The 12,398-nt window shown below is 40.2% G+C and overlaps 1 protein-coding gene across 10 annotated transcripts in view; it reads left to right on the forward strand.

Annotated features, from left to right (window-relative positions):
- Window positions 1-12,398, forward strand: part of LOC139760650 (zinc finger protein zfp-1-like) — a 172,715-nt gene that overhangs the window by 126,427 nt on the left and 33,890 nt on the right. For all 10 annotated transcript variants that reach the window (XM_071684147.1, XM_071684165.1, XM_071684094.1 and 7 more), the window contains one exon: window positions 9,850-9,979. In XM_071684147.1, the coding sequence (XP_071540248.1) occupies window positions 9,850-9,979 (130 nt within the window). The remainder of the gene's footprint in view (window positions 1-9,849; window positions 9,980-12,398) is intronic.

Consider the following 12,398-nt stretch of genomic DNA (forward strand, 5'->3'; position numbering starts at 1 on the left):
GTGTGCCTGGTAAGTTATACGAAAGAAGTGATGAGATGTAGTGGTATGCACAGAGCATCAGATTGGGGAAGAGCAATGTGGTTTCAAGAGTGGTAAAGGATGTTTAAATCAGCTGTTTTCTCTGAAGAATATTTCTGAAAAATACTTTTGAGAAACAGAAGGGTTTGTATGTGGCATTCATGTACTGGGAGAAAGCACATGATAGGGTTGACAGACATGATTTCTGGAAGGTGTTACGAATATATAGTGTGGAAGGAAAGCTAATTGGAGCATTGATTTGCTTTTATCAAGAGAGTAAGGTATTTGTGTTAGTAGAAAAAGAGGAGTGTGAGTGGTTTTAGGTGAAGATGGGCATGCTGCAAGGGTGTCTGATGTCATCATGGCTGTTTGAAATGTCTAAAATGGGATAGTGAGGAAGGTGAATGCAAGGGTCTTAGAGAGAGGGACAAGAATTCAGTCTGATGGAGGTAAGGGGTCTGGGAAGTGAGTCATTTACTGTTTGCTGATGACACATCTCTGGTAGCAAAATTGAGTGAGAAACTGCAGTAATTGGAGTATGAGTTTGGAGAGTATGTGAAAGGAGAAAGTTTAGAGTAAATGTAAATTAAACTAAGGTTATTGAATGTAAAAGTGGATACAGACAGATTAGTTGGGGTGTGAGTTCAGATGGAGAAAACTTGGAGAAAGTGGGAGGGATACTAGAGCTAGTGGACGCAGCAGAAAAATGGTACCATGGGTCCCAAAGTGAGTCATAGAATTAACGAGTGGGCAAGGGCCATGGGAGCATTAGGAGTTATGTGAAAAGAGTGGGTGAAAATTGGCAACATCTCATTGATGTTGTATGGATGTGAGGTATGGGACACAGAAGAGACTGTGCAGTAGAGGGTCGATGTGTTGGAAGTGAAATGAGTGAGGACAGTGTGGTGTGAGGAGGGTTGATTGAGTAAGAAATGGTAGGATAAGACATAGTTGTGGTAAATGAGAAAAACATGATTGCTAGAGATGAAGAGGATGTGCTGAAATGGTTGGAACATATAGAGAAAGTGAGTAAGGAGAGGGTGACAAAGAGGGTATGTGTGTCAAAAGTGGAGGGAACAAGGACATAGGGGAGATGGAAGAGTAGGGTGAATATGGTTTTTAGTAGAACATATAGGAGGGCAAAATGTTTGATTAGGATAGAATGAACTGGAGTAATGTGGTATACAGGGGTGACAAGTTGTCAGTGGATTAAAGAAGGGAATATGAAGCAGTGGGGGAAAACCATGGAGAGGTCTGTGGGGCTTAGTTGTGGATTTAGGGCTGTGGTTTCAGTTCATTACACATGTCAACTAGTGAATGGATGTGATTGAATGAGGCCATTTCTTGGTCCGTTCCTGGCATTACCTCAGTAATGTAGGAAACGATGAACAAGTGTGAGAAAATAATAACTTTTCTCTTAATGCATGATTCACTTAGAAACAGAATTATAGTAATTTACACCTGGATTTTCTTTTGATTCATAGTTCATCAGTCCATGCATTTGCATAGACATCCCTTACCTATCATGGTATTTTCCACCATGGTTTCTTGTATCTGTGCTTAGGGTAATGGATTTCTTTTTACAAGCCAAGGTATAGAATCATGAGTATATGTGTGTTTTTTCTGCCCTTTGGGCAAGCATTGTGGCAGCCAGGGCAGCAAGATTGATGGCATGGAGATGCTGTTATTTTGTAGTCTGGTACCCATCTATATTTTAAAATGTGTATAGGCTAAAAAACCTCCCAGACACCTGTCTATACCCTGCAGCAGATATTTTACACTGTATAACAAGTAGTGGTGATGTGAGAAGGAGATGGAGTGAGTATTTTGAAGGTTTGTTGAATGTGTTTGATGATAGAGTGGCAGATATAGGGTGTCTTGGTCGAGGTGGTGTGCAAAGTGAGAGGGTTGGGGAAAATGATTTGGTAAACAGAGAAGAGGTAGTAAAAGCTTTGCGGAAGATGAAAGCCGGCAAGGCAGCAAGTTTGGATGGTATTGCAGTGGAATTTATTAAAAAAGGGGGTGACTGTATTGTTGACTGGTTGGTAAGGTTATTTAATGTATGTATGACTCATGGTGAGGTGCCTGAGGATTGGCGGAATGCATGCATAGTGCCATTGTACAAAGGCAAAGGGGATAAGAGTGAGTGCTCAAATTACAGAGGTATAAGTTTGTTGAGTATTCCTGGTAAATTATATGGGAAGGTATTGATTGAGAGGGTGAAGGCATGTACAGAGCATCAGATTGGGGAAGAGCAGTGTGGTTTCAGAAGTGGTAGAGGATGTGTGGATCAGGTGTTTGCTTTGAAGAATGTATGTGAGAAATACTTAGAAAAGCAAATGGATTTGTATGTAGCATTTATGGATCTGGAGAAGGCATATGATAGAGTTGATAGAGATGCTCTGTGGAAGTATTAAGAATATATGGTGTGAGAGGAAAGTTGTTAGAAGCAGTGAAAAGTTTTTATCGAGGATGTAAGGCATGTGTACGTGTAGGAAGAGAGGAAAGTGATTGGTTCTCAGTGAATGTAGGTTTGCGGCAGGGGTGTGTTATGTCTCCATGGTTGTTTAATTTGTTTATGGATGGGGTTGTTAGGGAGGTGAATGCAAGAGTTTTGGAAAGAGGGGCAAGTATGAAGTCTGTTGTGGATGAGAGAGCTTGGGAAGTGAGTCAGTTGTTGTTCGCTGATGGTACAGCACTGGTGGCAGATTCATGTGAGAAACTGCAGAAGCAGGTGACTGAGTTTGGTAAAGTGTGTGAAAGAAGAAAGTTAAGAGTAAATGTGAACAAGAGCAAGGTTATTAGGTACAGTAGGGTTGAGGGTCAAGTCATTTGGGAGGTAAGTTTGAATGGAGAAAAACTGGAGGAAGTAAAGTGTTTTAGATATCTGGGAGTGGATCTGGCAGCGGATGGAACCATGGAAGCGGAAGTGAATCATAGGGTGGGGAGGGGGCGAAAATCCTGGGAGCCTTGAAGAATGTGTGGAAGTCGAGAACGTTATCTCGGAAAGCAAAAATGGGTATGTTTGAAGGAATAGTGGTTCCAACAATGTTGTATGGTTGCGAGGCATGGGCTATGGATAGAGTTGTGCGCAGGAGGGTGGATGTGCTGGAAATGAGATGTTTGAGGACAATGTGTGGTGTGAGGTGGTTTGATCGAGTAAGTAATGTAAGGGTAAGAGAGATGTGTGGAAATAAAAAGAGTGTGGTTGAGAGAGCAGAAGAGGGTGTTTTGAAATGGTTTGGGCACATGGAGAGAATGAGTGAGGAAAGATTGACCAAGAGGATATGTGTGTCGGAGGTGGAGGGAATGAGGAGAAGTGGGAGACCAAATTGGAGGTGGAAAGATGGAGTGAAAAAGATTTTGAGTGATCGGGACCTGAACATGCAGGAGGGTGAAAGGCGGGCAAGGAATAGAGTGAATTGGATCGATGTGGTATACCGGGGTTGACGTGCTGTCAGTGGATTGAATCAGGGCATGTGAAGCATCTGGGGTAAACCATGGAAAGTTGTGTGGGGCCTGGATGTGGAAAGGGAGCTGTGGTTTCTGGCATTATTGCATGACAGCTAGAGACTGAGTGTGAACGAATGAGGCCTTTGTTGTCTTTTCCTAGCGCTACCTCGCACACATGAGGGGGGAGGGGGATGGTTTTCCATGTGTGGCGAGGTGGCAATGGGAATGAATAAAGGCAGACAGTGTGAATTGTGTGCATGGGTATATATGTATGTGTGTGTGTGTATATATATGTGTACACTGAGATGTATAGGTATGTATATTTGCGTGTGTGGACGTGTGTGTAGATACATGTGTATGGGGGTGGGTTGGGCCATTTCTTTCGTCTGTTTCCTTGCACTACCTCGCAAACGCGGGAGACAGCGTTATTATTATTATTTTGCTTTGTCGCTGTCTCCCGTGTTAGCGAGGTAGCGCAAGGAAACAGACGAAAGAATGGCCCAACCCACCCACATACACATGTATATACATACACGTCCACACACGCAAATATATATACCTATACATCTCAACGTATACATATATATACACACACAGACATATACATATATACACATGTACATAATTCATACTGTCTGCCTTTATTCATTCCCATCGCCACCTTGCCACACATGAAATAACAACCCCCTCCCCCCTCATGTGTGCGAGGTAGCGCTAGAAAAGACAACAAAGGCCCTATTCTTTCACACTCAGTCTCTATCAGTCATGTACAAAGAGTAATTTGAAACATTAGAGAAAGGTATGTGGGTCTCTACCACTTTCAAAAGACAAAACCCAGAAATATGCCAAACTTTACCAAAAGAGCACACTGTATGCTGTAAAAATTGCCAGATTTTGTCTTGATGTGAGGCAGTAGAACAACATTTGATACATATTAAGAAAGCATTTGTAGTCAGTCAAAGAAAATGAAATTATTTTGCCCTCCTGCTCTCACCAGATTGGTCTTCCAAACACTCTTGAATACTGAAATATTGAAGTTCACTGAAAAACCTATTTCTTTGTAATGAAACCAGAGACTATCATTTAAACTTTAAAACATCCAAGAAATAAATGATATATCCCTGAACTCTGCAAGTGAAAAATAAAAGAAATGTGGGTGCAAACAAACAACCATGGTAAAAGAAGGATGGGCACTTTTATTTAAGATTACCTAAAATATATCAAAATGATGCAGTGCATACCATCCAAATTGCCTGTAATGTGTTCATGTGAGTTGTTAGAACATTGAAATGAAAGAAAAAAGACTCGTAGCCAGTCCAAGACAAAAATTATTTTGCCGAATGCTCTTGCTGGACCAGTCTCCACATTTGAAATGTCTTAAATACTAAAATAATAGAAGCAGTGAAAAGTTTTTATCGAGGATGTAAGGCATGTGTACGTGTAGGAAGAGAGGAAAGTGATTGGTTCTCAGTGAATGTAGGTTTGCGGCAGGGGTGTGTGATGTCTCCATGGTTGTTTAATTTGTTTATGGATGGGGTTGTTAGGGAGGTGAATGCAAGAGTTTTGGAAAGAGGGGCAAGTATGAAGTCTGTTGGGGATGAGAGAGCTTAGGAAGTGAGTCAGTTGTTGTTCGCTGATGATGCAGCGCTGGTGGCTGATTCATGTGAGAAACTGCAGAAGCTGGTGATTGAGTTTGGTAAAGTGTGTGAAAGAAGAAAGTTAAGAGTAAACGTGAATAAGAGCAAGGTTATTAGGTACAGTAGGGTTGAGGGTCAAGTCAATTGGGAGGTGAGTTTGAATGGAGAAAAACTGGAGGAAGTGAAGTGTTTTCGATATCTGGGAGTGGATCTGGCAGCGGATGGAACCATGGAAGTGGAAGTGGATCATAGGGTGGGGGAGGGGGTGAAAATTTTGGGAGCCTTGAAGAATGTGTGGAAGTCGAGAACATTATCTCGGAAAGCAAAAAATGGGTATGTTTGAAGGAATAGTGGTTCCAACAATGTTGTATGGTTGCGAGGCGTGGGTTATGGATAGAGTTGTGCGCAGGAGGATGGATGTGCTGGAAATGAGATGTTTGAGGACAATGTGTGGTGTGAGGTGGTTTGATCGAGTAAGTAACGTAAGGGTAAGAGAGATGTGTGGAAATAAAAAGAGCGTGGTTGAGAGAGCAGAAGAGGGTGTTTTGAAATGGTTTGGGCACATGGAGAGAATGAGTGAGGAAAGATTGACCAAGAGGATATACATGTCGGAGGTGGAGGGAACGAGGAGAAGAGGGAGACCAAATTGGAGGTGGAAAGATGGAGTGAAAAAGATTTTGTGTGATCGGGGCCTGAACATGCAGGAGGGTGAAAGGAGGGCAAGGAATAGAGTGAATTGGAGCGATGTGGTATACCGGGGTTGACGTGCTGTCAGTGGATTGAATCAAGGCATGTGAAGCGTCTGGGGTGGACCATGGAAAGCTGTGTAGGTATGTATATTTGCGTGTGTGGACGTATGTATATACATGTGTATGGGGGTGGGTTGGGCCATTTCTTTCGTCTGTTTCCTTGCGCTACCTCGCAAACGCGGGAGACAGCGACAAAGCAAAAAAAAAAAAAAAAAATTAAAGAAAAAATATTTCTTATTTCAATGGAAGACCATTTTATAAGAATGATAATGGGTATGTTTGAAGGTATAGTTGTTCCAACAAGGTTGTGTGGATGCATGATGGGCTATAGATGAGAATGTGTGGAGGGAGGATGTGTTGGAAATGAAATGTTTGAGGAGAATATGTGGTGTAAGGTGTTTTGACCAAGTAAGTGATAAAAAGTTAAGAGAAAGGTCTGGTAATAAGAAAAATGTGCATGAGAGAGCTTAAATAATTTGGAGATGCGGACAGAATGAGGGAGAGGTTGACAAAGAGGATATATGTGTTAGAAGTTGAGGGGACAAGAAGAGAAAGGTAAAGTTCAAGGTGGAAAAATGGAGTTGAAAATATCTTTCATGATTAGGGCCTGAACATGCAAGAGGGTAAAATGCGTACATGGATTAGAGTGAAATGGTTTGATATTATATACAGGGGCGATGTGTTGTCAGTGGACTGAACATAGACAGTGAAGCGTCTAGAGAAAACCATGGAAAGGTTTGTAGGTTCTAGTTGTTGATAGGGACTGAGGTTTCAGTGCATTACACATGACAGATAAAGAATGGATATGAGTTAATGAAACCTTTCTCTTTTTCTTGGCGTTAAATTGCTAACATGGCAAACTGTGAACATGTAGGAAAAAAATTAATACAAATGCTGTAGTACTTACATAATTCATCAGTCCATGCATCCAGGATTTATATAAACAAATATGGCCTCTCCTCACTTGCTTATCTTCCACCAGTAGGGTTTTTAGCTAAGCAGTGAAAACATTCTAATTCAAAATGGTGGAAGAATATGAAATATATCTAATTGGTATCGTGTTATAATTTTCATGGCTTCATATTCTCTTTTAAGCCACACCCTGACTTTTGCAATAGTTGGAGAAATTTTGATGCTTATATTCGAGTCAGTACAGGATTTCACTGCCAACATCTTTGTGATCATAGCATTTTTATTTTTTTGGATGATATTAGGTAGTAGTTGGTAAGCAGTCACTGACCAGGAAAGTATATTACCAGTTCTTCCTGCCTGGGTATCAGGAAGGTTAGTGATGGTTGTTTAGTGAGCCAGCACTTCAGTGGTTGTCAGGTTGCACTCTTCTGACCCAGGTAGCTGTCCTTTTTTGTACCTCACCCACACGTTGACTGCTGGTATTCTATCCACAGACATAATTTTTCACCTTGTTACACGTAACACTTGACAACCTGACATACAAATAACTCTTCGTAACTCTAGATTTTCCTGCAGTGAGCACCATTTACTATCCCTGCCCTTTGGCAAAATGGCAGGAGCAATAGATAAGAAGTAGTAACTATGTAGGAACTTAGGTGGGAGCTTTTAGGTAGTAGTATTAGTAGGTAGGAACATTGGATGGGAGCATTTGGTAGAAGTAGAAGGTTGGAACATTAGGTAGGGGCATTAGGTAGACCCATTAGATAGAAATAGTCTGTAAGAGCATTTGGAAGGAACCCCTAGAAACAGTGCTCTAGGGTTGACTTTGCCAGTGGCCTGGTATGGGTCAGGCACTAAGGGCTAAAGAGTGGCACTTGAGATCAATTATGTAGACACTTTTGTCACTGCTGCTACCTTGAGAGAGTTCTTGGAGGGAATAGGCATCAAAGATATGATAGATAGATAGAATTATAATATTCCTGTTAAAATGAAAGCATTCCCTTCAGTGCAGTTTGTATAAAGTATCATTTGATACTCATTGTGTAGGCATCACATTTTCTGGTCTTTGAAAGACAAGAAAAATATGTTATACAAAGTCACAAGCCACATGAAAAATGAGGGTTTGTCAGTAATTCTCACTGAACCTGGAATATTTTACTTTAATCTTGTTGACTAAAGATGAATGCCCGTATGAGTTAACATTGCTTTCATTACTGAATAAAGAAACTTGACAAACGTTTTTCCGTTGCAATAATGATAAATTTTCTAATAAGTTTACAAATGTAAGCATTCCTTGTTCTTCCTGTGAATAATTGTGATACATACAGGTGAACAATCTTTTGCAAAATTGCTATTTTCAAATCATATAAGAATTCTTGACTACGACAATAATATCACATGTTTAATAATGTCACGGTAGCACTTTCAACGACTGAGTCAGTGATATTTGGATGTGAGCAGATGTGGCCTTCCTTCATTTGTTCCTGGCACTACTTCACTAGCATGGGAAACAGCAGTCAAATATGAAAAAATGTATGAAACATTTGTGAGATGTCTGGTCCCCCACTTTCCTTGGTCTATATGTTGTGACACCTCACATACCCCATAACCCCTAAACCACTTGTAGTCTCTTTCTCAACCACTTAGTATTTTTGCTTGATTGATTAGCAATTCTAGTCACTTTTACTAGAAAATATATGGAATAAGAACTGGATAAGAGTACATACTCTTTTCATCTGCTTTAGGAGCAATAATCATAAGCATATTTATTGAGTGAATATGATGAACATGTTTTCTTACAATATTGATGACATTATTTAACAGACAGTTTAGCAGTCATGAGATCCATGTCACGTCTTTATCCATATTTGTGTATACTTTATATATTTTTGTCATATCAGTGATAAGGGCATAGTTGAATATTTCCACCACAAATCAGATTTTTGAACTCATTTAAAAAGTTTGAGATAATATTTGAAGGATGGAATATATTATTTTATTATTTCACAAGTTGCTTTATTTCATTACCTTAACTTATTTAGTTAGATTTCTTTCATATCTTCCCTTATTAGTGATTTAGCACCATAAACAAACAAAAAAATGGCATTATTCACTAAATCCACTCTAGTTATCGTGCTTCATGCAGTGAGAATGTACTGGTATTTTATATTTCTTGTTTAAATACACCTTTGCATTTGTGTACAGATTGCTATTTTCCTTTTTGCAGTTTTATTATTTTGAAAATATGTTTTGAGTTTACGAGTTTGTACTGTATTGGTGTTGGCCTCTGTATCATAACATAAGCAAAATTTTCTCTACACTCTGAGTGAAAACAAAGACAGGTGATTGATATCTTGACAGAAAATATTGGATACTGGGGAGTGTGGGAGGGGATGATTAAGAAGCCCAGTATCAAGAGGGCCCCTGTAGACAGGGCCAGGGAAGCTTGTTCTACCTGTCATGGCACATACTGGACATGGATGAAACCTCCACATGTTTTCTGTATTGGATGTCATAATAAATGAGTTCAGCTCATGCATATCCTGGGTGGGTGTACATTAACCTTCAGATATTTACATACATCATGTATGGTCTGTAGCTGATTGATCAAGGAGATTGTTTCATACAGTTCATTCCTATGTATTCCTTTCCTCCAAGTGCTATTCTTGGTCTCTTGCCTATATATCCCTTCTCTTTAAATGCCTCTTTTGATTGTTAGGTACTATTTGGTTTAAACTTTGCTACCTCTTTGGAAAGTCAACAGACATTAAACATAGTGTTTGCTTCTTCACCTCTTGAAATATATAGTACTATTAAAGTAAAGGTGATTGAAATTGTTTTACTAATTTGGAATATCAAAATATGCTATTTATACTCAGACTTTGTCAAACTTTTCAGCATTTTACGGAGGAAAATCTGCATGGTTGCATTAGTTGTTTCATTTTTAGGGTTCATCCAGTCAGTGTTGGATGGTATTTTTCCTGTAACATTTCTTAATCACACCAAAAGATAAATTTCGTAATCTTTTGTATTTCATACTATTGCCACTTTAGCTAAAGTGACAGTTTTCTTTTTTACAGAATACTAATGGAAGTAGTGCTACAGGGAGTAGTCAGCCTCCTCCTTTTCCACAAAGCTTAGAACAGTTACTTGAGCGCCAGTGGGAACAAGGCAGTCAGTTTCTTATGGAGCAGGCGCAGCATTTTGATAGTGAGTGCTAAGAAATTTGTCAAGACTTTTTTCTTCTTTCTTTCTTTTTTTAACAAGATTGGCTCGATCTAAAAAGACAGAAATGAAAAGTTAATGAGCATAACTCTTGATGGAGACTGAGTGCAAAGATGGCCACCATGCATGCAAACCTCAGTCTTTCTGATTTTATCTCTTAAGACATTCCAAAACCTTTCATTCCCCTTCCACTTGAGCTTTGTTTCACTTAGAGCTAGAAAATCTAGTAGTTCCTTCTCCTCAAACATACTTCCATCTCTTCCCTCTTCTTTCTTACATACATCTGCACACATTCAGAAACCCCAGTCTGAGCCTATGAGAAGGATAAGCACTTCTTAATTGGCTCCTTCTTCAGATCCAAATTTTAGAGAGTTAGAGACAAGAAGGGGAAGGTGTTTAGCCCCCTGCTCCTGCCCCTTTTAGTTGCCTTGCATGAATCGATCTGTCTATCTATATCTCTAACTCCTTATCTCAACTGAAAATCCCTCAAGGTGGTGGCTACAGCAGTAGTCTCCATAACAAGTGAACTCCACTGCTTTTTTAAGCCTTTAGTGCCTCTCCCTTAACAGGCCAATGGCAGAGGACAGCTCTAGTACAACATTTGCAGAGGCTTCTGCCTAATGTTCCTATTGACTACTACTACCTAATGCTCATGTCTAATGTTCGTTCCTGCTTAAATGTTCCTACCTACTACCTCGATCTACTGCTCCTCTCATTTTGCCAAAAGGCAGGGCTGGTACATAGTGCTTTGCAGGAAAATCTAGTTACAAAGAAAGAGCTGTGTGAGTTAAATGTTATCAAGTATGATGTATGACAAGGAGAGATTGTATGTTTGGGAACAAAATGTCAGTATTCTACATGTGGGTGAGGCGAAAAGAAGAGACTAACTGGGTCAGAGAAGTGCATCTTGATAACTACCGAAGTGCTGGCTCACTATGCAGCCATTAATAACTCTCCCAATACCCAGGTGGGAAGTATTGGTAGTATACCTCCCTGGTCATTGGCTATGTACCAACTAATGGAGAGAAAATGCCAAAAGTATTCTTTCTTCTATATCTCCAGGGATGTGTGTGCATTTTCTTTCTGCATTTGTTTGGTAGTACCAGGAATAGATGAAGAAATAGCCTCATTTGTTCACATCCACGGAATCTACTTCCCCCTATCCACATAACGCCCCATAGGCCCTTCTATGGTTTCTCCTGACTGCTTCATATTCCCTGCTTCAGTCCAGTGACAGCAATCTCCTTTTATAGCACATTGCTTTCACATTGGTTTCATAAGCGGTAAAGGATGTGTGGATCAGGTGTTTGCTTTGAAGAATGTATTTGAGAAATACTTTAAAAAACAGATGGATTTGTATGTTGCATTTATGGATCTGGAGAAGGCATATGTTAGGGTTGATAGAGATGCTTTGTGGAAGGTTTTAAAAGTATGTGGTGGGGAGGTAAGTTGCTAGAAGCTGTGAAAAGTTTTTACTAAGGATGTAAGGCATATGTTCGTACAGGAAGAGAGGAAAGTGATTGGTTCCCACTGAATGTCAGTTTGCAGTAGGGGTGTTTGATGTCTCCATGGTTGTTTAATTTGTTTATGGATGGGGTTGTTAGGGAGGTGAATGCAAGTGTTTTGGAGAGAGGGGCGAGTATGCCGTCTGTTGTGGATGAGAGGGCTTGGGAAGTGAGTCAGTTGTAGTTCGCTGATGATACAGTGTTGATGGCTGATTCGGGTGAGAAACTGTAGAAGTTGGTGACTGAGTTTGTTAAAGTGTGTGAAAGAAGAAAGCTGAGAGTAAATGTGAATAAGAGCAAGGTTATTAGGTTCATTAGAGTTGAGGGACAAGTTAACAGGGAGGTTAGTTTGAATGGAGAAAAACTGGAGGAAGTAAAGTGTTGTAGATATCTGGGAGTGGACTTGGCAGCGGATGGAACCATGGAAGCGAAAGTGAATCACTGAATGGGGGAGGGGGCGAAGGTTCTGGGAGTGTTGAAGAATGTGTGGTAGGCAAGAACGTTATCTTGCAGAGCAGTGTAATGTAATTTAATGTAATGTAAGGTAGGTTAAGAGAATGGTGTGGTAGTAAGAGAAGTATATATGAGAGAACTAAAGATGTGCTGAAATGGTTTGGACATATGGAGAGGATGACTGAGGGAGGGATGAATAAAATGTATACATATCAGAAGTGGAAGGAAGAAAAAGGGGGAAACCAGGGAAGAAGTGGATGAATGGAGTGAAAGATTACTTGAAGGCTCGGGGCCTAAACATGCAGGCAAGTGCGAGGCATGCATGAGCTAGAGTCAGTTGTAGTGATGTGGTTTTCATGGGATAGTGTGGTGTTAATGGGCTGAAACAGGACATAGAAAGCAGTTGCAGGAAACCATGAGAAGGTTTGTGGGGCCTAATAGTGGAT

This window comes from Panulirus ornatus, chromosome 3 (assembly GCF_036320965.1).
Source record: "Panulirus ornatus isolate Po-2019 chromosome 3, ASM3632096v1, whole genome shotgun sequence".
NCBI classification, from domain to species: Eukaryota; Metazoa; Arthropoda; class Malacostraca; order Decapoda; family Palinuridae; genus Panulirus; species Panulirus ornatus.